Source organism: Callorhinus ursinus, unplaced genomic scaffold, assembly GCF_003265705.2.
Source record: "Callorhinus ursinus isolate GAN/ISIS: 27379988/994484 unplaced genomic scaffold, GSC_fseal_2.0 scaffold38, whole genome shotgun sequence".
Lineage (NCBI taxonomy): Eukaryota > Metazoa > Chordata > Mammalia > Carnivora > Otariidae > Callorhinus > Callorhinus ursinus.
Window position 1 is genome coordinate 1,241,474 of NW_027397100.1, and position 27,460 is coordinate 1,268,933.

The 27,460-nt window shown below is 57.2% G+C and overlaps 2 protein-coding genes across 12 annotated transcripts in view; both read left to right on the forward strand.

The window, feature by feature from the left end:
* The window catches only part of SLC35H1 (solute carrier family 35 member H1), a 14,835-nt gene extending 7,345 nt beyond the window's left edge, over positions 1-7,490 (forward strand). For 10 of the 11 annotated variants that reach the window (XM_073880329.1, XM_025875602.2, XM_025875604.2 and 7 more), the window contains 7 exons: positions 701-764; positions 1,464-1,536; positions 2,070-2,238; positions 2,317-2,400; positions 4,693-4,868; positions 6,009-6,138; positions 6,511-7,490. In XM_073880329.1, the coding sequence (XP_073736430.1) occupies positions 701-764; positions 1,464-1,536; positions 2,070-2,238; positions 2,317-2,400; positions 4,693-4,868; positions 6,009-6,138; positions 6,511-6,644 (830 nt within the window). In that variant the 3' untranslated portion in view covers positions 6,645-7,490. The remainder of the gene's footprint in view (positions 1-700; positions 765-1,463; positions 1,537-2,069; positions 2,239-2,316; positions 2,401-4,692; positions 4,869-6,008; positions 6,139-6,510) is intronic. The other variant, XM_025875610.2, reaches the window with a different exon arrangement.
* Positions 7,491-26,542: 19,052 nt separating this feature from the next.
* LOC112827079 (ATP synthase peripheral stalk subunit d, mitochondrial) lies at positions 26,543-27,143 on the forward strand. The gene has a single exon (XM_025875412.2). The coding sequence runs from the start codon at positions 26,582-26,584 to the stop codon at positions 27,065-27,067; it is 486 nt and encodes a 161-aa protein (XP_025731197.1). The 5' UTR covers positions 26,543-26,581; the 3' UTR covers positions 27,068-27,143.
* The last annotated feature ends 317 nt before the right edge of the window (positions 27,144-27,460 follow it).

The following is a 27,460-nucleotide window of genomic DNA, read 5'->3' on the forward strand; positions in this document are numbered from 1 at the left end:
CCCCCCCCCCCCCCCCCCCCCCCGTACACACAACACACGTGCTCACACGCACCGGGAAGAGCCTCCCATGCAGCCCTGGCCTTGCCTGCGCGCACTGAGGCCGCGCCTGCCCTCACCTTGCCGCGGAGGGCCAGTGGGGGGCACCTCGGAGCACAGAGCGGGGAGTCCGCCCAGGCCCAGCGGGGAGGGCCTCCCAGAGCGTGGGCTGAAATGGCCGAGCGTTTAGTGCCTGTGCAGGTCTGCAGGGGAACGCAAAGTGTCTCAGGATGCTGGGAACTCTGCGCTGGTGAGGAAACGTGGGCCGAAAGAGAGGGTGGCAGGAACAGATCCTGGAGGACCAGGTCCTCCACGAGGGGTGCGCCTTCCATCCTGAGGGAGGAGAAGCCGCTCTGAAGAGTTGCTCACAAGGGATGCTGGGACCAGACGGGATTAATCCTCTTCCTCGGGGGACATTCACAGCACTTACCTTACCGATCAGATCAGAATGGCCTGCAGCCCTAATGCTGGAGCAGCACCCCCTCCCTTTTTGGGCCAGGAGTTAACCCTTCAGTTGCTGTGAGTGAAAGGAAGGCCTAAGGGCCCGAGAGAAAGCCAGGTGTTCAGGGCAAAGCAGGGGGCACTCGGGGCCTCATGGAAGTGTTTGAACACCTGGCCCGCCCATGCCGGCCCGCCCTGGCTGTGGGCGCCCCTGTCTCCACAGCCCTGGCGACAGCGCTTGATGTGGGCTTGTCCAACTGGAGCTTCCTCTACATCACCGTCTCACTGTGAGTACCAGCCCTCCGCCTCCCGCCAGGCTCAGGCTCAGGCTCAGGCTCTGTCTGACCCTGTCTAGGCGCCCCCCTCCCCCCGGGCCTGGGGGCCGGCCACACCACCACTCTCTGGGAGCGGCGCCTGCTCTCAGCTCCGCCCTGATAGCCAGCAGCGCTCTGGGAAGTTGACGCGCTCCGAGGGGTGCTGTGCCTGCCTGCCCCGGGGGCCTGGGGGAGCCAGGCGCTCGGCAGAACGGCGCCAGTCATGCCGGGGAGGAAGGGCACTGACCTGCACAGAGAGGCAGGTGTAACAGCTGTTTCTCACCTCTGGGGTGCACAATCCCTGCCTTCTCTTTTCCCCCTTCCCTCCTTCCTTCCTGATCCCGGGCTCCATGGAGGAGCAGATAAATAAGAGGGCTCGGTGAGTCCAGGGTTCACCCGCAGCCTCTTCTCCCTGGCGATAGTCAGAGGCCCCTTCGTCAGAGGTTTCTTCCAATTAAAGGTCACATACCAGCCCAGATGACTCAGGCCACCTTCCTTTGGTCTTTTGTACCCAGATTGCCCAGCTGCCTTGAGCAGAGCCAGTTGCCCACAGGGAAGTCAGAGGTCCCCACAGCCTCCCACCTTTTCCAGCACAGTCCGTGGGCTCCTCTCCTGGTGGCGGGTCTGAGCCCTGGGCCCCGGCGCTGCATCTGGGCTAATTTGTCCTTGCAGGTACACAATGACCAAGTCTTCCGCTGTCCTCTTCATCTTGATCTTCTCCCTGATCTTCAAGCTGGAGGAGCTGGTGAGGCCCCAGCTCCCCTGGTCCCTCCTATACCTGCAGATGCTGAGACTAAAAAGGGTGTCTGAGCGGTGGCTTGTCACTGTGTGTGGCAGAGGAGACGAGCCCAGCCCAGGTGGCAATAACTCCTGTCCCTGAGGAAGGACCTAGGACAGGCCACTGCTGAGTGGCAGGTGTAATGACCAAAAGAATGACAGAAAGAGAAAGGGTTCAAGGATAGGGGCCAGGTGCAGCCAGGTCCTGGAGGCAGTCGCCCTTTATTTGCGAGGTCCAGGGTACTAGGGGACCTCCCGGGGGCCTAGAACAGCTGTAGGAAAGCACATCAGAAGGTTAGATCAAAGAGGGAAGCTGGGTATATGTCCAATGAATGTCAGCCCTGTCTACGTTGATGGGAAGGAGCTGGCCGGGACCCCCAAGGTCACAGGGGAGAAGGGTTTCTTGCCCCAGAGTCAGCCAACACAGCTCCTGAACCCAAGCTCCAGGGTTGAGCACCTCAGGACCCTGCAGTCAGTGGCCCCTGCTCCCCACCCTGATAGCGTTCGGCACTGGTCCTGGTGGTCCTCCTCATCGCCGGGGGTCTCTTCATGTTCACCTACAAGTCCACGCAATTCAACGTGGAGGGCTTTGCCTTGGTGCTGGGGGCCTCATTCATCGGTGGCATTCGCTGGACCCTCACCCAGATGCTCCTGCAGAAGGCGGAACTTGGTGAGAGAGGGCTCCGGGCACCAGGCAGGGTGGAGGCAGGCTGGGCCTGATGACTCACCCCCCGTCCTCATTCTGCAGGGCTCCAGAACCCCATCGACACCATGTTCCACCTGCAGCCACTCATGTTTCTGGGGCTCTTCCCTCTTTTCGCCATCTTTGAAGGTACGTAGGGGCCGTCCATCTTGGGGGCACCCCAATACAACAGATCCCCCTTCCTTGCTCTGAGCCCAGCTCCGTGGTAGCTGCAGAGGTTATAGAGATCAAAGATGCGGTCTCTCCATTGGCAGGGCCTGGTCTAAGGGCTGGACAGACATTAAACCAGGTGGCTGGAATCCAGCCTGATAAATGCTTACGCAGAAAACATATGTAAAAGACAACAGACGATCATGACGGTGGATGTGTACAGCCTGACAGCTATGCCAGGGCTGTTCTGACCTTTTTTTTTTTTTTTAAGATTTATTTATTTATTAGAGAACATGAGCAGAGGGAAGAGCAGAGGGAGAGGGAGAAGCAGGCTCCCCGCTGAACAGGGAGCCCGACGCGGGGCTCGATCCTGGGTCTCTCAGGTCATGACCTGAACTGAAGGCAGATGCTTAACCGACTGAGCCACCGAGGTGCCCCTGTTCTGATCATTTTAAACATACTAACTCTTATACTCCCCAAAACCCCATGTGGCAGTACCAGCATTATTTCCATTCTGCAGGTCAAAGAAACAGGTGGAGAGAAGTAAAAATAACCTTGCCCAACGAGCCAGAGTTTGGTTCCAGCAGCTGGTTCCTGAGTCCTTCCTCTTAACCATGATGTGTTCTGTCTCTTAGAAGGAGCAGAGGGCCAGGCATTCTTTCAGGATGCTAGGGTGGAAAGCCAAGACAAAAAGACTTCCCAGGCCACATGTTTTGGAGGCTGGGGGAGGCTTTGCTGGGCTGACAGGTGCAGGGCATCGCAGGAGAGCATCAGTAGGTTCCGCGGGTGGAAGTGTGTGGGATGGTGTGTGTGGCCCTGGCCATGGCGCAGTGGCTGGGTAGGGGGACCGCCCCCCCGCCCACCATCACCTCCCAGAGAGGGAGAGGCGGGGAGTACTGTCCAGGCTGCAAGCGCACGCCTCCTTCCTTCCTTCCTCCCTCCCGGGTTTCGAGATTAGTCTCTGTCCCTGTTTGTCCTTCCCTCAGTCCCTTCATTCTGTCCTCGGGGTCATTACAGAGAATTCTGTCCCACATCCATTTAAGTTTCAAGCCGTGAAGCGTCTCGAACCTCTCTGAGAAAATGATTCTGCAGCCCCCCTTTTTCTTCCAGTTAACATCCCCCCCCACCCCCGCCTTCCCCCCCCCCCCCCCGTCCTGGCCATGGACACCCTTCCCCATCCCTGCACGCCCTCAGCCGAAAGCCCTGGTCATCATCACTTAGCAAAGCTGCATGGATTTAGCTCCTTTAATCTTTTCTGGTAAATTAATCCCCCAAGCGCCTTCATTACTTCTGTTGCTCTTTCCCGAATTCCCATCAATTCGCTGACGCCTTTGCAGTACTGCTGAGCCCAGCACCAGACAAGATGTCCTACATCGGGAGGCTGTTTGTCTGGGAGGGACTGTCACTCTGCATTCCTCTGGTGCTTCCCTCCAAAAGCCTCAGAGTGCCCGGTCCGCCTCCAGCCCCCACAGGTGTCTCCACTGTGCCTCCCTCAGGGCCTTTCCTGCACAGAGCCACGGGGTCACTCTGAGGGACGGTGTTGGAGGGTCAGGAATCCTCTCGAAGTCATGCCAGACTTGGTGTGTGGGTGCCCGTGGGGGTGTCTCGAGAACAAGGCTTTGTCCTATATTTATGTGTGTGTGTTTACTTTTTGAGAACCATCCCCCACGTTATATTGTCTGAGGAACGCAGGTCTAGTCGAAATGCTCTCATTTTATCACTGGGGGAGCAGGTCCCGAGAGGGGGCACGTCTCAGCCTTGTCCCACAGCTGTGTGATGGCAAGAGCCAGATTAAAGTGGAGAAGGTTTGGGAGGATAAAATGAGGCCCTGTTGATAGGTGGCCCACCTGACATTGAGAGCAAGGGCTCGCCCTGGGGTCCAGGGCGCCGATACTCGTCACTCATCACCCAATGGGCTACCCCGCCTCTCTTTGGCCCACTACTTACCACGGCTGCAGAGGCCACGTGAAGTCACGTTCCTTCCCAAAGATGGACAGGTCAGCACCGTGGGAGGACAGAGGCTTCTGTCCGATTTTCTGTGTGGTGCCAGGCCCTCCACCCTAGCCCGCAGGCTCTCGGGGGGGCCCTCGCTGCTTCCCCAGGTCCCCAGGTGTCAGGCCGTCCGCACAGCGTTCTCTTCCACCTGCCATCCCCCTCCTCGGGGCCCCAGCGAGAGCACAGGTGCGCGGGGGGCGTGACTGCCCCATGCTGGGTCTCCCGCTCCCTGGGGACACCAGCACGTGGCCTCCTACTCTCTCCCTCTGCTTTCAGGTCTCCATTTGTCCACGTCTGAGAAGATCTTCCGTTTCCAGGACACCGGGCTACTCCTGCGGGTACTAGGGAGCCTCTTCCTTGGAGGGATCCTCGCCTTCGGTCTGGGGTTCTCTGAGTTCCTCCTGGTCTCCAGAACCTCCAGCCTCACTCTCTCCATTGCTGGCATTTTTAAGGTACAGACTTGGGGGTGGCCCCAGTCCTGTCTTCCAGCACGGCCCCCAAGCTCAGTAGCAGCTTCTGTCCCAGCTCCCACGCCCCAGACCCCAGAGAAGAGACAGAAGTGCCTGGTTAGGCTGTTGTGTGCCGTGCTCTTGTCTGAAACTCCCTTCTCATCGGGGCTGCAGCCCCGGGGGGTGGAGGGGGTCCTCCCTGGTTCACAGATGGGTGGCTCCTCCACCAGGACACGCCAGCCAGCAGGTGGCCAAACTGGGATTTTGACTCCACTGGGCCTGGGATGCATTCTCTTGTTACCATGAATGCCCACTCTGGTCGTTTGGTAGTGACCTGGAGCCAAGGGTTGGGAAGCCCCATCCAGGGTCATCGGGAAAGAGTTCCATGATTGATTGGCAATGTCTGCCATGGTTACAGCAAGGGACGGTACTAGCACGTGTGTCCTGTGTTTGCCTGGTTTGCCTTTCTGCTGCCTGGCATCACACGTGCCTCTACTCTCTACTCTCAGGCTCCCCCCTCCCTTGCCACCCCTCACCCCACCCTGCTCGGGCCCATGGGGGCGGGGTACGGTTTCTCCTTGACGAGACAGACGCTGATGCCGGCGCAGTGTTGCCTAAACCCAGAATCGTAAGTCTCCCCAAGGTGCTTAGGAAGAGGCATGAGCTGTGGTTCTCAGAGTGAGTCATCCCACCAGTCCCACTGGCAGCCACCGTGTGTGCAGCACCCCGTGGCCAGTGTGTGTCCTGCGGAGCCCGGGGTGATACTGCATTCCCCTGTGACAGCGTCGTGCTCTCCATATGTGGGTGCCTTCTGGAAGCGCAACTATCTTTCACTCCTGTGGACATGGCTGTGGGCTGGACACCCTGTGCTCCCAGCCCTGGGTCTGCTTTGCCTCTCTTAACGCTGACGGAACACTGTGCAGAGCACCTCCTCCCTTGCTGTGTCTCGGTAGCACAAAGGGAGGAAAGCATTGCAGGCAGGCCTGGTCCTCCGAGCTCAGGGGAGCCCTGTTTTTGCCCTGCTGGCCAGCCTGCCCCGGCCCCAGGAGCTCCGGCGAGTCAGGCTCTCCCCTGCCGTCCACCCTCCTTGCAAAGGAGCCCCCTCCTCCTGATCGCTTCCCCTTCCTGCCTCTCTGCCCTCAGGAAGTCTGCACTCTGCTGTTGGCAGCTCATCTGCTGGGGGATCAGATCAGCCTCCTGAACTGGCTGGGCTTTGCCCTCTGCCTCTCGGGCATATCCCTGCATGTTGCTCTCAAAGCCCTGCACTCCAGAGGTAACCCGAGCCCCTTTCCAGAAGCCTCTTTTGTGGTGACGCTCCCTGCTCCTCGTGTGACTCGGCCCCTCTGACCTCCCCTCCACCCAGTCCTGGGGCCCCAGCCACCCAGCCACCCAGCCAAGAGGGGCAGGGGGTTCTCAGCTTGCCCAGAGCAGTTGCAGCTTGGTGGCTGTCCATGCAGTTCAGCTGCCTCCGCCTGGGCTGCCCCTCCGCCAGGAAGTCAGCCTCGTGGTTCTGCCACCGCCACACAGAAGATGGTTTTCTCGGGGGAGTGGGGGGGAGGGGGGGACCTGGGTGACTCAACATGCGCATCGGGGGGCACCAAGAAAACCATGATCAGGTCTGCAACCGGTTTCTCTCTCTCCCCAGGTGATGGTGGCCCCAGAGCCTTGAAGGGCCCGGGCTCCCACCCCGACCTGGAGCTGCTGCTTCGGAGCAGCCGGCCAGAGGAAGAGAACAATGAGGAGGAGGAGGGGTACTTTGTGGCCCAGGGGCAGCAGTGACCACGGCCGGGAGACCCGCTGGGAGCCAGGCTGCTCCCAAGCCTCACACCTCACAGCAGCCTGGGGACCCAGGTGGCTCTTCACAACAGCCGGGGAGCAGCGGGCCGGGACTCGCCTGGGCTGGGCCTCGGGGAGCGCGGGACCACATGGTGGGGCTCGGTCAGGGAACTGGTTGAACAGAGGGGTGAGCATCACACCGGAGCAGGGCCTAAGCCGCGCTCGAGTCACAGTGGGACGAAGCGAGCGGGCTGGTCTCAGCTGCTTGCCAGGCTCTGACAGCCCAGGTGGGGATTTCCAGGGGGCAGAGCAGGTTTCTGAGGGGCCCGGGTTTAGACTGCGGAGCAGTTGGGAAGGGTTGATGGAGAGCCTGGAGCCTCATCACCTGGAGCGCGCGTCTTTTCTCAGCACAGGTCTATTTATAGTTTGGAAATAAAGGATTTCCGGTCCACTGGCCACTTCGCGTTGCCTAGAGGGGTGGCGGCGGGAGGGGGCCGTGGGGGCCTTGCTCTCCCTTGTCTTCCCCTGCCTGGGGCCTTCAGATGACTGGCCAGAGCCCAGGCTTCCTGCGTCTCTCGTACTCCTCTCGGGGCCCCAGTGCTCTCTCTCGGGGCCCCAGCGCGCCTACAGGCAGGAAAACGTACGTGCAGAGCACTATTCTGGGGCGGTTAGTGCTTTCACAGCGTGGATTTGAATTCTTGACGGTCCACTTTGAGCTGTGTGACCTTAAGCAAATTACTTAACCTCTCTGTACCAGTGTTTTTTTCTGTGAAATGGGAATAATTATCTCAGTTGTTCAGAAGATTGAGTCAATATTGGTAACAGATTAAATGTTATATATATATATAAGTGTGTATTTTGCAAATTCTTTCGACAACTATGGAATCAAGACCCTAAATGAGTGCCGGAACTACGATTCGCAGCCAGGTCCGTATGCCATGCGTACGCCCATGGAATGTAGATAGAATGGCCGGTGGGCCTCTGGGACCTGAGCTTTCTGCTCACCTACCTTGGACCAGTCCCGCCGTCCCTCTACACTGTAGGCCCTATAAAACGGGAGGGCTGGGCGGAGATCCTGACTCTGATGTGCCGGGGTTTACCAACACCCCACCTCCCCCTCCACCACCCCAGCCAAGTACTTCCAAGGCCCAAGTGCTTTTAGGCACTCACAGCAGGTGGCGCCATTGCACCACGCGGTGCCGCCGCCCCGACTCCAGGCTGGGGTCCCTGGAAGAGGACTGGGGTGTCTTCGGGTGGGCACCAGGATGGAGCTTGGTATGACTTGCTTTAATCACATCGGAGCCACAAAAGCTCACTCCGTTAAGCCTAGGAAAATAGTTCCACTTTAGAAACTGGTCAACAAACTTTTTCTGTAAAGGGCCAGATAGTCCGTGAGGCAGCTGCTCGCATCTACTGTCCCCCTTCTGGCAGGAAGGCGGCCAGACACAGACACAAAAGGGTGTGGCTCTGTTCCAGGGACACCTTACTTCCAAAATGAGGATTCTGCTGCCGGCTCTAGTTTGCCAACCCCTGCTGGAGGAGAACCCTTAAGGATGATGGAGACCCGCAGTCTTCCAGCGAGGGAAACAGACCCAGGAGAGGGGCAGTGACTAGCCTGAGGACCTCAGAGTCTCTGGGCTCTGGAGGAATTCGGACAGCTCCGCAGTCATAATGCAGACTGGCCTCTGAGAACGGAGGTACCACTCCAAGAGCTCCCCGGAGGTGGCGCCTCATCTGTGCCCGCACCTCTGCCCCTGCTCCTGGACTCTGCAAGCTCAGAGGCCGGGGTTAGAGGCAGCTCACCCTCCACACCGGATGCCGGATGACGTGGGGAGAGCCAGCCGAGGGGAGGGGCCGGGGGCCTCCCACCTCTGCCGGAGAGGCTGCTCCAGGGCGGGAGAGCCTGCCACAGCCCCGCGCTGGCTCAGGTGGATGAGAGCTTCCTGTCTGCTTCCCCCCACCGTCTCCCCTCCTCCTCCCACCGGGAGTAAGCACTGCTGTCTGGTGCAGTAATTACAGGGTGCGAGCGGGGCCCGCACCGCCCGCATATTGGGTTCAATGACAGCCCCTCACTTAGCAGCAATTACCAGCTGAGCCAGGAGGAGGCCCCCCTCGCCTCCCCCACCCGGCCCACCCAATCGCCTGGCCTCCTGGGCCAGACAGTGTCCACTCGGGCCTGCGAGCCCTAGAAGCACCCATGCTATCTGCAGCCATTGCATCGCAGGGCTGCAGTGTCGCCATGGCAACTCGGTGCTTGCACAGGTTGAGGGAAGCTGAGGATGAGACTTGTCTCTCTAAGGTTGTGGCGTCTGTCCCCACGCAGCCTCCAACTCTGGGGCTTCTGCAGAGGAGGGAGGAAGGAGGGCTGACCTGCGGGTTCAAGTTTTAAGTGCTTACATGCCCACCGTCTCTCCCCTGGGCCTGCGGTGGAGGGAAGGTTAATGCCCCTAATATATGAGGATGTCTGCCGTCGGGGTCCTGGCGCGGGGAGGAGAAGCAGCTGGGTTCGCCTGTGGGGGAGACCCGAGACAGGAGCTGGACCTGAAATGCGTTCATCTTCCTTCTGGCACCCTTCTCTGCCTGGGCTTGGGGGGCCACCCCCGTCTGGTTCTGCTCCTTGCTGCTGAGGAAAACCTGAAAATCCCAGTGGCTGGAGAGTGGAGTCCCTTGTCACCAAGAGAATTGTCCCCGTGGTACTTGCCACAGCTTTCTGCATCATGCAGTAACATTGGACTGAGAGGGGTCCCCAATTTGCAATTCGGAGGACAGGGTGGGGACTCCCAGGTGATCCATTTGGGTCGAACACACTCAGTGAGTGTTGGCCACAGGCCGGACGCTGTGCTGGATTTGGGTTAGCACATTCACTGGGCACCCCTAGGCCTCTCACAGAGAGAGGTTATTTGTCCCCAACAACCCGGGGCAGTAGGGGTGGATTGTACCTATTTCAGAGCTGTGGAAACGAAGCTCATGGAGGTCAAGCAGCATCGTGGCGGAGAGCAGCCTGGGACCCCACCGGACTTGGCATTACCTCTCCTCTCAGCCCTGTGATGAGGTTCGTGCCTTGGGCACATTGCGGATCCCTCTGGGTCTGTCTCCTTGTCTGTAAAGAAGGAATAATAATAACCCATATCTCTTCACGAAGCGACTGAGTAGATGAAGTAGACTCATCTGTGTCAAACAGCACAACGCTGGGCACACGCTAGGGGCGGCGTAGCAGATGTCAGTGGCCAGGGTGTCACATCACTTGCCAGGTGACAAAGCCAAGGAGAGGCACAAACACAGGGGCCTGGGCCTGCAAAGGCGCCATCCTGCCTACCATGCCTGGCACAGCGGAGACACTTAATAGATACTTGTTCTGTGAAGGAATTCCCAATAGTGGAAACTAAAGGGGATTTTCCAGGTTCCGGGGACCTCGGTCTGACTTCTAAATGAGTCCCCCCTGCCCCCACCCGAACCAGCACCACCCATTCCTGCTGTCCTCCAGCCTCCCAGCCATCCCCTTGAGCCTTCACCCCTAACCACACAGCCCTGACATCAGCCAGGCCCCTTTGCCCCTGCTTTGTAGCAGCCAATTAGCTTGACTTCTGTTCCCATGGTTATTTACAGCTTCATTGACAACTAGTGCATTTCCCAGAAACAGGCCCACAGCTCTGGTGCCACTGGCATCCTGCTGGCAGGACTGTCCCTTTCTCCTGGGTGTCTGATGAGAACTCTCCCGTTGGGACCACAGAGGGACAGAGCAGAGAACTGAGAGAAAATGCCCTAAGATGTATTGAAAAACTGGTTCTGGAGTATCTATCATGTGCCCTGGCCAGTGAGAGCTGCTAGAGATACCGAAGTCATTAAGACACGCTTGCTGTCCTCAATGAACTTCCGCAGGGCTTTTTAATCCCCTCGGTTCCCTGGGAAGTAGACGCAGAGTGGGAGATTGGTGTGGAGGACCTTGTTTAGCAAGTGCTCTTGGGAAAAACACCTGCGGAAGGGAGGGAAAGGATGCAAGTTTGGGCAGGGGAGGAGTCCAGCTTTGAGGCAGTCCTGACAGAGAGCTCTGGAGAAGGGATAACCCTTCAGACTTTATCCCATGTTGGGATAACCCTTTGCACTTCCACGTTGATCTGTCACTCGAAGTGAGCCTACCCTGGATGAAGGCGTGACCTTGGGTCAGGCAGTTGCCTTCTGATGAAGACAATCTCCAAAGAGGGCTGACAGTTGAGGGCCATCTTCCAGCCAAGATCCCAGTGGCTGCGGGAAATCAGTCTTTCAATCCCAGAGGGGTTCTAAGCAGCCCTTCACAGCATCCACCACTCCTGGGGTCCACAGCCTGACTTCAGGGATGACCAGAAATCTTTGAAGAGGGAAGCAACATGGCATGTATGTGCATATGTGCATATGTGCATTTTTCTGGGGGAGAGTCCTTGACCCCCAAAAGATTAAGAACCACTAGCTGGGGAAAGCCAAGCTTATCCAAAACTTCAAAACAACATGATCAGAGATGCAAACTATAAGTACTTAATAAATATGAATGAGTGGATGGATGGATGGATGGATGAATGGATGGATGATGGATAGATGGATGGATGATGGATGGGTGGATGGATGAATGAATGGATGGATGGATGATGGATGGATGGATGGATGGATAATGGATGGGTGGATGGGTGGATGGATGGATAGATGGATGGATGGATGGATGGATGATGGATGGATGGATGGGTGGGTGGATGGATGCCATAACAGAAGAATGTATGGGAGGGACAGAAAGGGGAGCAACCAATTTTGCCTGGTGCAGGAGAAGAGCAAAAATTCTCAGGAGGAGCTGACCCTTTTGAACAGAGTCTTGAAGACTAGGAGTTGCCAAGCAGACAAAAGGAGAAAGGCATACAAGGCAGGGGGAGGAGCAGATGAAAAGACACAGAGGTATGAGTGATTTCTTTCCCTCTTGCAGGCCACCCCTAGGAGGTCCGTGTTATTAGCCACCCCACTTTCCAGATGAGAAACAGCCTCCGAGAGGCCAGGTGACTTGCCCACAGTCATTCACCTCGCTCCCCATCATAGCAAGAAGCCAACCCCCTGGGACTCACACCTCCCAGGGCCCGCCATCCACTGGGTGGCGCTCTGGTTGGGATGCCAGCAGTCTCACTGCCCTCCTGGGACTAGACCCCTCGGGCTAGTGGCGTCAAGAATGGCCCAGGGCTGGTGGTGGGGCAGCCTCCCACTGGCAATATTTTGCTCCAGGAGGAATCCCCCACTGATCCAAAGCCTCCCGTCCTGTTCCAGGGCTGCCCCATGAATTAAACATGCCCCCGTGGTTAACTCGGTAATGCTTTTATTAATAGTTAATTACTCAACGCGCACTGGGGAAATGAGAGTCGCTCAGGCCTCGTAAATTAAGGCAGTGATCTTGTGAAGGAGGCCAATAGGAGTTCATTACCCGGCCCCTCCCGCCTCCGCCCCTCAGGGCTTACCACTTAGCGGTGCTAAACGGGCGGGCGGTGCGGGCTGTGGGGGGACAGGCCTTCTGCGGAGGTGGAGGCGCAGGGGGCTCTCCCCCTCCCCTGGGGTCCGAGGAGGGACCGGCCGTGGGCTGAGGTGTCTGCCAGGAGGCAACACCTTGTCCTGGGCCTGTGCCCCCGTCACTGGGCAGGGGGAGGCGGGCCCCGCAGGCAGGGCAAGGCCACCTGGGCCAGGTGCAGACTCCCTCACTCAGCCCCGGGGGCGGATGGAGGGCAGCAGAGCCCAGACGCCCCGCCTCACAGCCGCCCTCCCCCACCGCGGCCAGACTGGTAGATTTTTGTCGCGGCTGAAGCCAATTTCCCGTCCTGATTTTTGCGGCTGAGCTTGGATAAGGGGCCCGTTTTAACCTGGTTTGGCTCTTCTAAATTTAACTTTGTCCCATGTTTTGTTTCCCAGGAGACCAAGCCCCTCTGTTCCTCTTCCTGGGGGACCGGAGCCAGCTCCTGTTCCAAACCTACTATGTGCCAGGACCTGTCCCTGCGCTTGATCTTCATGAGCGCTCAAGGTTTAGCCCTGACTTCGGGCCAGAGACCCCACCCCCCTAGGTCTCCATTTCTTCTTCTAAAAATGGAACAATAATACCTGTGTCAGGAGTTGCTGGATGATTAAATGCGGGGATCCGAGAGTGCCCAGGACGTGGCCACATGCGGCCGCCGTGGGGACGGCTCTAAGTGGCAGCCAGGACCCTCCCCAACCACACTGCCATCTTACAGACAAGCACAGGAGGGTTTAAATATGCTCCTTGGCCTTGCCTGAGGATCCAGAAGGTCATAACCCCGAAGTTCACACTTTCCTTCCCTGGAGGCCACGTGGGGAACCAATCACCCCTCCAGAAGATTGGCCAAGTCCCAGGAGCCAGGAAAGCTCAGCCCTTCTGTCTGCACATTGCAGAACCTCACCAAGGCAGTCCAGGGTCGGACCCAGGAGCACGGCCGGCCCCAGTCCAAATCCTGCCATGCCATCTAGCTGTTCTGTCGACCCCCTCGAGCCTCAGTTTCCACTTCTGGCAAAATGGGTTCATGGTTGCATCTGCCTCCTTGCAGGGTCCTAAGGATTTCTGTTTTAAAGTGCGCAGCACCCAGCAGCCTTCTCCAGAGCTCCCTGCACCTGGGTTTCTTTATATGTAACCTGGGGATAGCAAAAAACCTCCCTCACTGGGTTGTTGGAGGCCCCACAGAGATAATGGGCATCAGCCTGTCTCAATGGCAGGAAGATGCAAAATAGATGAGCGGCTGGTGTGAATGGCCACGGTCCCACAAAGGCAGGGAGGATTTTCCAGAGAGCGTCCGGCCGGGTAAACACTGCCCTGGGTGGATGCAAGGACCTTTGGCCCGATGAGGACCCTCCTGGGTCAGGTGATGCAGAGGGCTGGGGACACATTGCCTCCCCACGCCCACGTTGACATCAGCTGCTTTGCAGGCGGAGATCAGCCTCTGCAGTGACCCCCAGACTGCCAGTGCCCCATGCAGGCAGAGTCTGGGGCGGGAGACTGAAGCCTCCCCCGGTTAGAGAGCACAAGTCACTGAGGAGTGCGGCTCCAGGTTCATATATAATATGTAGCGTCAGATTTAAATGTCACTGCTGCAGGCGGCTGACCCGGGTTCCCACACAATGGGCCGCCAGGGGCGCCTACACAGCCTCTTCATCTTCCTGGCGGTAGCTGACCAAAGGGAGGGGGATTTGGTTTCTTAAAAAGCTAAACAGTTGTTGAGCACTCTGGCGTTGCCTGGGCAACAGCTGAGGGGGAGAGAGAAGCATCTTATTGTTTAAAGTTATTCTTGCTCGATTTCAAAGGGCTGCTCGGGAAAGACCGCATTCTCCAAGCAGCCCGGCTGGCCCTCTCTTCTCCCTGCCCGGCTCCTGCCTTCCCTCAGCCCCAGCCCCGCTTCCCAGCCTGAGGTCATGGCCGTGCTGGACATCAGGGCCCCAGAGGCAGGTTCCCTCCCGTACTCTGTGCATTCATACCCAGGCCTGGCGGGGCATGTGCAGAATAAACACACCAGCCCCAGGCTGCCCTTTCAGCTCTCCCTGCCCTGGGCAGACAGACAGACGTGTGGCTCCAGAACTTAGGGGTCAGCTCCCCAGAGTGCCTGAACTTGGGGGGAGAGGGTCTTTGCCATGCAGCTAAGTTCCAGAGGTGGGCGTTCAAGCCCACACAGGGGCAAGATAAAGGTGGCTGTGCTAGGTCATTGCTTGGAGGCCATGGCTGAGTGTTGCCGCCAGGACTCTGCAAGACCAGGCCAAGTGGCCTCCCGCGGCCCTCTGCCGCTCATGCGACACTCTATGGGCATTGTTGACTCTTCTCTCTTCCCCATGAGACTGTCAACTCCCCAACAGCAGGGCAGCCTCTATTCATCTCTGTGGATTCTTGTAAGTGCCTCAAATCCTTTAGGACCAAAGCAAATTCTGAAAATCCAGATGAGATGTATATGTATTTTTAATTAAAAATGTTTAGAGAGTGAACACGTACACATGAGGCAAAATTCAAAGGGATTGAAAGGAATAAATACCCATGTTTCTGGCTGCCTAATCTCCCTCTGTGGGGACAAGTCATGGTTTCTAGCTTCTGATGGAGACTTCCAGAGATATTCTGCTCATCTAGAAGCAAATGGGCATCAAATAAAATATATTATTCACATCTCTAGCTCCTGTGTATAGCAGAGGGCCCAGTACACAGAAGATGCCTGATAAACGTCTGTCAGATACATGGATGCACGAATGGATGGATGGATGGATGGATGGATGGATGGATGGATGGATGGACGGACAGACGGACGGATGGACGGGTAGATACACGGGTGGCTGGGCAAACAGAAAGGTGGTAGGTCGGTGAGCAGGTGCAGCTCTTGTACCCTTAGTTCTCTTTCCCCCAGATATCTGGATTCCCCAATAAGAAGTTCCTTGACAGAAAGATGGCAGGCCCAGCATCAGACATGTTGAGCCCGAGGGGCTTGTGTTACTCGGCTGGATACATCCGATAGGCAGTTGTGTTGTGGTTGTATCAGGTGGGAATTTTATTCTACTGCTAATAACAGAGATCCAACCACAGGGGCTTGAATCCACAAAGGTTTTCTTTTTCTTACGATGAGAAGCTCTGATGGAGGTTCAGTCCTCAGGGATATCAGAGTCGAGTTACTGTCATATCCTTGACCTTTCCTTCATGGTCTCTAAAAAGCTGTTGTGGGGAGGGCTCCAGCCATCACGTCCCTGTTCCAGGGAGGAAGAAAGAGGAAGAAAAGAGACCAAAGGATGAGTCCACCGCCCATAAAAGCCTGTTCCTGGAGGCCCCGCCCAATGACTTCCTATCATATCTCCATGGCAAGGCCTAGCTGCAAAGGAGGCTGGGAGACGGGGCTTTTAAGGTGGGCACGTTTCTCGCCCAAATAATACTGGGGATCTGTTAGTAAGGAAGAAGGGGGAACTGGGTAAAGAGGAGATAACTAGCTGGCTCTGCCACACGGTGGAGAATCCGAGGGTTCTGGGCCAAAGGACTGATGCCACAGGAAGGCACAGCCCGGGGGAGCGAGCATAAGCTAAAGCACAGAGCGCAAAAGCTCACGGCTCGCTCCATCTAAGTCCTGTTGGTTCTCGCCTCACAATATCTCCAGGACGGGGCCGCCTTTCCCACTGCCCCCCTGGTCCAAGAGGTCACCATCTTCCCCCTGGAAGACGGCAGGGACCTCGCACCTGGTCTCCTGCTCCGCTCTGAACCCACTGCTCAGCTCAGTGCTCCATTCTCGGCTCATCATCCAAAGTGACCCCCTAATCAATACATTGGAATGCATCGTCCCCTGCAGTAGCTTCCCACACCTCTAAGAATGAAACCCCAAGGCTTACTGAGGCCCTCGAGCCCTTGCTTGATGTGGCCTCCCCACCCTCCACCCTCCCTTAGCTCCGGCCAAGCTGGTCTCCCTGGCTCCTTCCCACTCAGAGCCCTTAGACCTGCTGCTCCCTCGGCCCAGAATGAATTTCACTCAGAACCGTTGTGTGGCGGCTCCTCTGCCTCCTTTGGGTCACTGCTCAAGTATCACTTCCCCAGAGAGGCCCTCCTGACCCTTCTGCCCACACTCTGCCCTCTGCATCCTTCTTAACTCCGGGAGATAACCCATTTGGGAACATGAACCCTTTGGCCCCCGGTGAAGCCTACAGACCCCTTCCCAGAATAACGTTTTTAAATGTGTCGTGGAAAATATGTAGAATCACAAAAGAAGCCAATGGTATTGAAATAGAGTTCTCAAAATATTTACCAAACACACGTGTGATCGAGTACTATGCGTGCTTCTCTATGAAAGCATTACGTAACAAGAGCCATGGCAGGTCTATTAACTATCACAATTTTGAAGCAGTGATGAGTATCAATGATATTTTGAAATGCCGACAACCGTAATGTGATAGGAAATATCTGATTTCTGCTGGTGACAAAGTCATAGGCGTTGCTGGTACTCTTGCAGTGTGTTGCCAACATTTATAATTGAAGAGAAATGCTATATTTCAGTTAGAGGTTAGTGAAATAAAAAGTGTAATTCCCCCCCCACTTTAACTTCACTGACCCCCTGAATTCTGTCTATAGATTCCTTGGAGGAGTCTGGCTTTGTTTTGTTTTGTTTTTCTTAAAAGCCCCTTTCTCTGTCTGACATTACACATTTGTTTGTTAACTTGCTTACTGTCAGTTCCTCCCAGGAAGGCAGAGATTTTATCTGTTGTGTTCTCTGCTGTATCTTCAGTACCTAGAACACTGCCAGGCGCAGAAGTGATCAAGAAATATTTTTTAAAATAAATGAGCAAGCAACGGATGAGGCTGGAGAGGCAGGCAGGCTGGGGCCAGAGGCAAGGGGCTTTGAATGCCGGAGTCAGAAGCGGGGCTGTGACCGGTGGTGAGGGCAGGGGAGATGGGACAGGGAGAGGAACAGGCCGCCTGAGCCCGCCTTCCTGGAGACAGCCTGCTGAGGTAGGCTCAGGTGTAAACAGCTCTGCATCAATCGTGAATGTCAGCGGTCACTTCACCCTCCGTCTCCTCCTTCCGGCCTCCCTGTCTGTTAAACGGAGACCTTGGAGAAGCTGGGCCAGAGCTCTGCCATCATTCTTCAGTGTTTCCAGCAATGATGGTGTGCCAAGTGACAAGGACAGGGCCCACGGGGAGGAGGGCACAGGGGTGGGTGGGGAAGGAGAGGCCCAGAGGCTTGTGACCCGCCTGGGGGACGCCTCACCGGCGGCTGCTATAGAGGAACATGGTGTGTCAGACCCTGGAGCCACAGAGGAGACGGGTGTCTCCTCCTAGACCGGGGCTGGCTGTTCGGGGCCACGGATTTTACAGCAGCCCCGGAATAAGGGGGGAATAGCAACGTTCTGGAATCAGACCGACTTTGGCCATCTGTTCCTTAATTGCCTGCACTTGAACAGGTCACCTAAGCACTCCATGCCTCCATCTCCACATCCCTAAACGGGGGGTGAGGGAGGCTTCGGTGAGGAGAATAATGGATCTAAAGCAACAGCTCAATGCCAAGTGCATGGGGGACACTCAACCGAGACCCTTGGTACCGTTCGCATTGAGCAAATGACGGCACAATGGGACCAACAGTCCCTTGAGCATTCCTTACTAACCCACTCCATCTCCCTGCCCAAAGAGGGTGGTAACATAGGAGCCAATAAGGTGGGAGTGGAGTGAGCAACCAGGCTTGGAGACAGACGTGGGTTCAAATCCAGCTGTGTGACCTTGGATAAGCTCCACCACCTCTCTGATCCTCGGTTTTCTCGTCCATAAAACAAGGATAAGACAGTCTTCTTGCAGTGCTGTGAGGACTACTGGATGAGAAGGATGTGTGACAGGCTCCAGGGACAGGGCCTGACCCCAGGAGGGCTCTCAGTCCACAGAGCCCTTGAACACCTGTCACAGTCCTAGCCCCGGGGCCTGGGAGACAGACCACAGCAACGGTCCCCGCTTCTGTCATGCAGCTGACACCGTGGAAATCACACCCAAACACCCGGTGTTACCAGCACCTCAGAATACACAAGACTGAGTGTTGGATCCATATTCGACAAACAGGGAGCTCAGGTGGCCGCGGACTCCCAGAAGCAATCTGCTCAAAGTTTGCACAGCTGGTAGCGTTTAGGGATGGCAAGAAGCCAGGTGTCTGGGCGCCCATTGCACAGATCAGCCACTCGGACATTCATTCACTCGACAGACAGCCCCTGAGGTAGGCCTGAGATGTGACTTCTGCCCTCGAGGACCTTGGAGCTTGGTGGCCTCAGGGCTCAGAGCCAGGACTCAGGCCACGCTGCCTCTGTGGGAAGCAAAACCCACATCTGCTCATGGGGGACAGGTCAGGACATGCCCTGAATGCAGTAAGGGCTCAGAGTGTCCACCCTGGGCAGTGGGACAGAAGAAGGACATTGAAGAGGAGAGTTCTCTGTCCTTGGGGATGAAATCCACTCCTTCATAAGCCCAGAGATAGAAATTAGGATCCCCTCATGAACAAGAGCCCTAAAATAAAGAATCCCATGGCCAAATGCATTTAGGAATCTCCTGCCCTCTCTGAGAGCCACGCTGCTTTGGAACAGACTATAGCCTCTCTGCAAAGTCCTGCAGAAAAGAAACCCTACTTAACCTGATGCTTCCCAAATGTGCTTGACTGTGGGGATCTTTCTTCCAAGCCACCTCTACGACTTCGGAATATGCTAGGATGGTGGAAAGGACAGTGTCTAGAGCCAGTGCCTAGGGCTAGAGGCCCAGCCTTAGATGTGATTAGAGTTTCATAAACTGTCAAAACATTATAACCCAGAGGAGGGAGAGTGACTTGCCCAAGGTCACTTCCCATCCGACCTAGAACCCTGATCTCCACATGACTGATAATCCACGAGGCACCCTTGAGGCACAGACTGCTTTGCTTCCCCTCTGACAGGGTAGTCCTGACAACCTGGCCGAATGGGTGTTACCTCAGGTGTACTAGTCCCTACAGTGAGTGCCTTTGGGCAGATCACAAAAAAGTATCTGCTGCTCCTGAGTCAACAAAATTCCACAACAGCGCACATGCACTGGTAAAGCATTGTGTGGGCTACATTTCAGTCCCCACTTGCTCCCTAGGCCAAGTATCCTTGTGCAGGATACAACCTGTACAACTGTACATGGCAACCCTTGTTAGCCCCCTTTTCTTCATTCTTCCTCATTCCTTCCACCCTTGTTCCCTTCATGTGAGTGGTGCCCTCTTGCTCAGGGTGCCAGGTGAAGGCTGGCATGAGAACATTGTTGGGCTGCACTTCCCAGGCAAGGGAAGTGCAGCCTCTGGGTTCTCCTGGCCACACACAAGTCCAGGCCCCAAAGTGGCATCGGCCAAAGGTGCTGACTCAGCAAACTTTAATTTATCTCACAGGCCAGGGGTGCGCATGAAGCAATTAGTGAAATAATGGTTATGTCGCACTAAAAATTATTTATAGAGTCACCGTGCACACAGCTGTGATTAAATTAGACAAGCAGGGGGACAGCGTCCAAGGCCCAGGCTCCAGCCGGCTGGGGCTGAGGTGGGGCCATTTCTCCCGTCCACTCACCCCCCGCCGGTCAGGTGAGCCAACCATGCCCCGGGCAGGGATGAGCAGGCTCTGCATGGGCAGGGGCATGGCAAGACGACGCGTCCCAGATGGTCTAAGCTGCCGGGATCCTAGAACATAAACAAGTCGGGGGCTATTACACATTTGAGGCTTAGTGGTCGCTAAGCCTCTTGGCCCCAGAGAGTCCAGAGCCAAGCTGGAAACCAGGGATCCATCCAGATGTCTCCTTCTGCAGGTGGCAAAACCAAGGGCCAGAGATTCCGTCTCTCTCTTTCCCCCGTAGGTGTCAGGAGACCCAGCCCTGGATCCTGGGTGAGCCCTTGACCCCAACCTGGACCTCAGTGTATCTCCTGCGAGTTAATGTTGGACAGGGGGCTCCTACAGGCAGGGACAGATATTTAGTGAGAACCTACCGCATACTGGGCACTGTCTATAAATATATAGACAGATAGATTCTTGTTTATGTGTATATTCTTATTTAGCTCCTTGCAACATTCCTGTAAGGTAAGTATCCTCCTTCCCACTTTACAGATGAAGAATTTGAGGTTCAGAGAGGTGAAGATGTTTGCCCACAGCCACACAGCAAGTGAGGGCAGAGCTGTTCTCTAAAGGCCCATCAGACTCCAGTGATGGAGCATTTGCAGTGCTTTTGGGTGAGTGTGTTGGGGTGTCTTCTGGGTGCCCCGCACTGTGCTGGATGTGATGCTGGAAAAGGATAACAGGGCTTCTTTGACACTGGACACTGTGCCAGACACTGGACATGCATCATCTCATTTCATCTGCAGGCCGTCGCGCACATGGGGAAACTGAGTCACGGGGGCTCCGTGAGTGCCACCCAGCCCGCAGCCGTCAGGGTTTGTGGTAGTCAGCAGGTCTCCGTCTCTCACCGCGATGCAGGCAGCCCCCCATGTTGGAGCTGCAGATTTTGCCGAAAGGCCAGAGCTCCCTGTGTGATTCTAGGGTTCTCCCGGGGCGCCGAGGGTATCAGCCGTCCTGAGGGCCTGAGGGGTGGCAGGCAGGGTAGGGAGTGTGGGTGGCAGTCAGGAGGCCCTCTTATCTCCTGGCCCAGCTCCTCCGCCAACCCCAGACCCGCATCCCTGGCGCTTCCATCCCTCCCCCTCTGAGCTAACGAAGTCTCGGACCATTTCACAAGAGCCCTAGCTAGCCTCAGTCATCCTGTAGTGGCCGGGGCCGTTCTGGGCCTCCCTCCAGGCCAGCTCCTGGAGGCGTGGAGGAGTGGGTGACTGAGCAGCGCCCACAGAGTTCCACGCTCACGGCCTCCCCAGCCTGCCCTCAACTCCTCCTCTGTTCCAGCACCTTCCTTGGGCCGCCCCCCTCGTCTCCTCCCCTCCCTGGGAGCAGGTACCCTCTCTGCAATCACAGTTGCCTGGAAGGGGACCAGCTGAGCTCCCGGTGTCCCCTGCCTGGTGGCAGGCACTCCCAGGTCCCCACAAACCTTACCCTGGGATCCCAAAGGAGGAAGGCAGAGAATTGACAGAGGACCTAGGTGACCCTGACGCCCCTATCTCCCCGTAGGTACCCCCCAGAGCACATAGTCCCCCTCGCTGTCCCCTGCCACTGCCCAGTATGGCTCCTCACCCCAGGCAAGGCCTGCCTCTGGGTTCTCCTGGCCACACACAAGTCCGGTCCCCTCTCCTGGGTCTGTCCTGAGTCGTACTGCTGCCTCCGGCCACTTAGCATGCAGCCCTGGTTGTTTGGGCTGCAGCAACCAAATGAGATTAGCTTGCCTGCTAAAGCAAGTCCCCGCTCGCCGCCACCCACGGCCCTGCACACCACCAGCTGCTCTGGGGAGCCTCCCTCGGCCAAGCGGCCCGGCCCGGCCCTGCCACCTTTCCCCGCATCAAACCTGGGGCCAGTGTGGGGCAGCTGGAAAGAGGAGGAAGGATCCTGTCCAGCTTTAGAGACCCTCCAGCCCTCCCCCGACAGACCTTCTGGAGTCAGCGGGGGCGGGGCGGGGGTCAAAGAGGGAGACAGATAGGATTCAAGATGCTTCCTTGCTTTGTATCCCTTGCCAGTTCTCCTGCATCAAATCTGGGAGGAGCTCACCTTGCCTCTTCCCCTCCCGTTAATCCCTGGGGGCCAGTGGCAAGGGGCGCCAGAGGAAGGGTCCAGCCCAGCTGCGATCCCTCCACCCCTACAGCTGGCCCGTGGGCCACTGGGCATCAGGCAGGAAGGTCTGGGCTGGCCATGGGCTTCCCTGCCACTCTCCTGGCCGGGGAAGGGGAGCAGCTTAGCCCCTCAGCCTCAGTCCAGCCCTCGTTCCTGCCCCTTGCCTGTGGGGAGCTCCCAGGGGCAAGTCCAGGTCCCAGTCAGGCCCCCTGAGAGGTGAGGGCAGGACTTGGGCAGGGGCGTCTCGTAAAGGGAGGAGGGTGCCGCAGGGACCCCGCCTGGGCTCCGGGCTCTCGCAGACGGCTGCACGGTTGCAGCTGCTTCCCTGGCTGTGTCCGGGCCAGTGGTCCCCTCGTTGCTTTTCTCCTGTCCCATCTCTCTTGGCACTTTACCCCACAGGCCACGGGCGCAGCCGGCACGACAGGCTCCCGAGGCCGCTCAGACGGTCCTGAGCCACCCTGGGTCTTCATGCCGGGCCGGGTCCTGCCGGGCCGCTCCCTGTGAGGTCTGAGGTTGGCACCTGCTGGCCGAGGACCGACAATGCCCGCCGCCTGCTCCATCCACCTGGCCCGGTGGGTCCAGCTGAGTTGGAAGGTGGCCCAGTGTGAAGGAGGGGCTCTTCCTGTCCTTGCCTGGAGGGGAAGGTCCCCATGCTCCCCGAGCCCGCACACCATCTCCTTCCCCAACACCCGCCCCCCACCCCGCACCTCGGGCACCGGCTCGTGCCCTGCCCACCTCAGCTCGCTCTTCTCTCACCGCGTGTCATCTGTGTGACCTGAGGCCAACTCCCCTCCCTCTCCGAGCCTCCCTTTCCCCGCCCACGAAATGGGAGTGATCGCTACTCATGCCAAGGGCCACTGTGTGCCTCAAATTAAATCACGACGGTGCCTGCCCGTGGGCATCCGAGCAACCTGCGGGGTTTTTCCTTCTCGGCGACTGAACATCGCCGTTCCTCCTGGGTTTGCTAGCCTTGGCCCACAGAAGGCTCCACGGGCCTTTGCCCCAGCCGGGCTGCTCAGCACGTTCGTCTGGAGCCCATCCGGTCCCTTCTGGCCTCTGGCCCTGGGCAGAGGGAGGGAGCCTCGCTATGCTGTGCGCAGGCAGGGGGGCGTGGATTAGAAACCCAGGCAGAAATGGCTTTCTTATCACGACACCACCTGAATTGCAGGGACCAACTCTGGAAATTGAATTGCCACCCCCTCCCCTGCCTGCGTCCCCTCCACTACCCCCTTCCCTCCGCTCCTGGTTCCCTCTCCAGCCCCCACCCCTTCTCCGAGAGGCGGGATGGAAGCACAGGAGAGAGGAAAGTGGTGCGGGCAGGACCCCAAGCTCCTGGGGGACCGGTGGGCAGAGGTGGAAACAAGGCTGGGATGGGAGACATATCGGGCGCCGTGGGGCTTGGGCAGAGAGGATGACCCCGCGTGCTTATTCCCCCACCTGTTCCTGGGCCCAGCTGGGCTGGATGGTGCCCTCTCCTCCCCGCTGGCTCCTCTCCAGCCCCCACCTTGGCGCCTCTGCTGGGCCCAGAGCAGGGCCCTGATGGCCAGAGCAGAAGCCTGGGCTGGAGCCCACGGGTGCTTGGAAGCAGCCCCAGTGAGTTCCTGGCAGAGCCAGGCTGCAGGTGGTGGGGCGCGGGCCTCGGGTGGCCGGGGGCAGCCAGCTGTGTAATCAGGCAGCCTCTCACCATGTCCAGGTCCAGCCGGAGGCAGGAGGTGGGCAGGGTGGGGGCCGAGGTGAGCAGAGGGAGGCTGCGGCCCCACCTGCCTCCAGCTCCCCAGGCAGGCCAACTGGGAGTATCCCGTGGGGGCTCAGCGTGCCAGGAACCTCAGAGGGGCTGCACAAGTCTCAGCAGGGGGCTGGGACCCAGCCTATGACCCTCCATAGCCCCCGTGGCACAGACCAGACCAGCCCTCAGGACTGATGGAAAATCAGATGCTAAATGCTTCTGCCTCCCCTCCTCAGCTGGTCCTGGCTTCCCCTTCCAAGCCAGCGTCCCCATCTACAGCCTGGGAGCCTTGACCTCCCTCCCTAACTGGCCTCTGGCCTCTAACCAGGCAGTAGCCCCTTCTCTCAGTCCCTGCTCCCCCCCATCTCGCCTCCATGTTGGCACCCATCACTAGGGCAGACCTGGGATGGGCAGTCACAGGAACCAGGGAACCCAGCAGGAGGAGGACCCTGGCCCAGGATCACATGGCCCCAGACCTTTCCCCACTGGGCCCACCCTCCCCAAACACACACACACACACACACAACTCTTCTTTCGGGTCATTCAGAATGTGTTGGTGAATCTCAAGTTCACATATTATTAGCTCCAAAGACATCTGACTCTAACCCCCATTTTACAGGTGGGGAAGCCAAGGCCCAAAGAAGGGAATGGACTTGTCCAAAGTCACATGGCAAGGGGATCCTTCTAGGCCCAAACAGTCCTTCCCTCCCAGGGGGACCTCCCCTGGAAGCCCCCGCTGTTCTGAAGACTCTCTTCCCAGACTTCCCAGGTCCTCCCGGCCTCCTTGTTCACCTGGGCCTCCCAGACCCGGCCAACTGCAGGGCCCCAAAGTTAATAAATCAAGGTGACTTTGGGGAGGAGAATCGGCCTCTCTCTCCCTTGTCCCTCCCATTTGCATAATCCTGGCTGGCAATATGATAATGATGTTTGTTAAAGACAGAGCACAATAAATTAATACCGTTAAGTTGTTGCTGCAAAATGCAAAGCAGGTAATTTACTGCCAGCAAGAAACGGAGCCTTTAAACTGTAATGGATTAACTTTCCCAGCAGCAAATGTGTCCCCCGAGGGAGGGAGTGGGGGAGGCGGGGGCGGGGCTGGGTTGATGGTAGGGGGACCCGCCTGCTTCCCCGGGTGTGGGTCTGAGGTGTCCAGGCCCCAATCATAGGTCTCCATTGGGTGTCAACCCCTTTCCCATTGTACAGGAGGGGAAACTGAGTCTTGAGTGGGGCAGGGAGCTGCAGAAGAGCACAGCAAGACAGTGGCAGTGACCTGGGACTTCCTGGGACAGCCCATACCCCTCTGGAGGAGGGGGCTGCGGATGCCTCATCTGTGCGCCCACTCTGGGACCTTCAGAAGGAGCTCCTGTGGCAGACCCTTCTTTCTTGATGGCGACTAGAGAGGTCTAGCCAGGCCTTGTCCCAGCCCCACAGGTGACGGAGCCCGCAGACCAGAGGGGGCCTCAGCCCCAGAGTCAGTCCTCACCCAGGCCCCTGCTCCTCCCGGGGTCCACATCACTGCAAGGAGGGAAGGATCCTGTTCAGTTAGGAGCCAGGGTGGCAGGGAAAGGGAGGGGTACACCAGGAACTGAGTGCCAGACCCTAACAGGATGCCCCCCAACCCCAGCTTCCCCAAAACAGGGCCTTCAGGTACAGGGAGGGGAAGGGGCTGAGGAAGGAGGAAGGGAGGAGAGATCAGGAGGAGAGAAGTTAGTTCTGTATGGGGAAGCAGTGGGGAAGGTGGGTGGTCCGGGGGAAGGCAGGTAGTGGGAGAGGCTGGCCCGGCACCTTGGCCCTCACCAGCACCTCTCAAGGGCGGCCCCCCCATTACTGCTCAGACAGCTCCGGTCCCCAGGAGAATTGCCACAGCCCCAGCTCAGGGCGGGTGGGCAGGTCTCAGGGACCCCAGCAGAATTCTAATTTCCCATTTATCTCTGCAGCTTCACCAGCTCTATTAAAGGGGCGATGCTCTGCAGTCGGCTCCCAAGCTAATTGGATTTGGGCCTCCACTCACTCCTGGGCAAGGGAGGGGGCAGGGGGGCCGAGGCGGCCCTGACTGGGGGAGGGGGTGCTGGAGACATGGGCAGAGGGTGGGCTCAGTGTAGGGGTGCTGGGGTCCTGGGGTTACAGTCCTGACTGCCATGCAGCCTCGAACAAGCCTCGTCCCTCTCTGGACGCTCCCATGCCCTCTTGATTTCCTCGGTATCAGGCACTGGTCCAAGTGTGCAACATGACGGCACCCCTCTCGGCTCCCTCCACAGCCCAGCGCAGCAAGGACTGTGTTCCACTGTACAGTTAACCGAGGCGTGGGGGCTTTAAGTAAACTCAGGGTCTAAAGAGTAGCCACAGTGAATCTTTCTAAGAGCCTGGAGTCCCATTTTTTAAAAGTCTATTTACACTCAAATAGACTCAAGGTCGGGGGTGGAGCTCCCCAGGCCCATTTTGAAGATGGGGAACCTGAGGTCTGTTCCACAGCTGTGTTTAGCTTTAGGATGTTTTTTTGGTGGGGAGGAGGAGAAGGAGAGAGAGAATCTCAAGCAGGCTCCATGTCCAGTATGGAGCCCGACTTGGGGCTCGATCTCATGACCCTGAGATCATGACCTGAGCCGAAATCAAGAGTTGGACACTCAACCAACTGAGCCACCCAGGCGCCCTCGCTTTAGGAGGATGTTACTTTCAGGAAGGCTCCCTTCCATTCCCTCCCACCCCAGGGTCCACACACAGGCTGAGCTGGAGAGAGGGCCTCACCTCCTGAGCCCAAATTCATTCCCAAATGAACCCCAAATGCAAGTCATGCACATCTAAAGGTCCCGAATGAAGGGAGAGATTGGTGAGAGGCCCTAAGTCCACCAGAGCCTATTCCCTAGTGACCCTAGAGCCAGGCAGACCCTTTGTACATGTCACCCCTATTTCATTATCACGACAGCCTCATGAGCCAGTGTGGCTCCCATGACCATTTTATAGACAAAAAAAAACTGGGGCTCCGGCTGCTGTGGACTCTAGGCCGCCGGGGTCGGTGAAGGATCTCAAGATGGCTGCGCGAAAACTTGCTCTAAAAACCATTGACTGGGTAGCTTTTGGGGAGATCATACCCCGAAACCAGAAGGCCATTGCTAACTCCCTGAAATCCTGGAATGAGACACTTACCTCCAGACTGGCTACTCTCCCTGAGAAACCACCTGCTATCGACTGGGCTTACTACAAGGCCAATGTGGCAAAGGCTGGTTTGGTAGATGACTTTGAGAAGAAGTTTAATGCCCTGAAAGTTCCTGTGCCAGAGGATAAATATACTGTTCAGGTGGATGCTGAAGAAAAAGAAGATGTGAAAAGTTGTGCCGAGTTTTTGTCTCTCTCAAAGGCCAGGATTGAGGAATATGAAAAAGAGCTGGAGAAGATGAGGAACATAATTCCATTTGATCAGATGACCATTGAGGACCTGAATGAAGTCTTCCCAGAAACCAGATTAGACAAGAAGAAGTATCCCTATTGGCCTCACAAGCCAATTGAGAATTTATAAACTTGAGTTGGGGAGAAAGCTCTGGCCCTCGTGTTGTAAATGCTGGACATTAAAAATAATGATACGGTAAAAAAAAAAAAAAAAAAAAACTGGGGCTCCTGTGAAGTGTGCTGGTTTCACGGGGTTTCACAGGGAGGACCTGGTTGAGCCGGGATTCGAACCCAGAGCCCGAGCCCTTCACAGCGCGCCCTCTCATGCAAGAGGAAAGTCGGGACTCAGAAGTTCCAGTGAGCGAGGTCCTGGAACCGGGGCCAGAGACGGTGACAAGCAGTGAAAGGAGCTCTGGGCTGGGAACCGGGGGACCTGGGGGACCTGGGTTTAAATCTCTCCTTGGCCCCAGACTCACTGTGTGAAACTTAATTTCTCTGAATTCAGCGGCAAAATGCAGCCGCG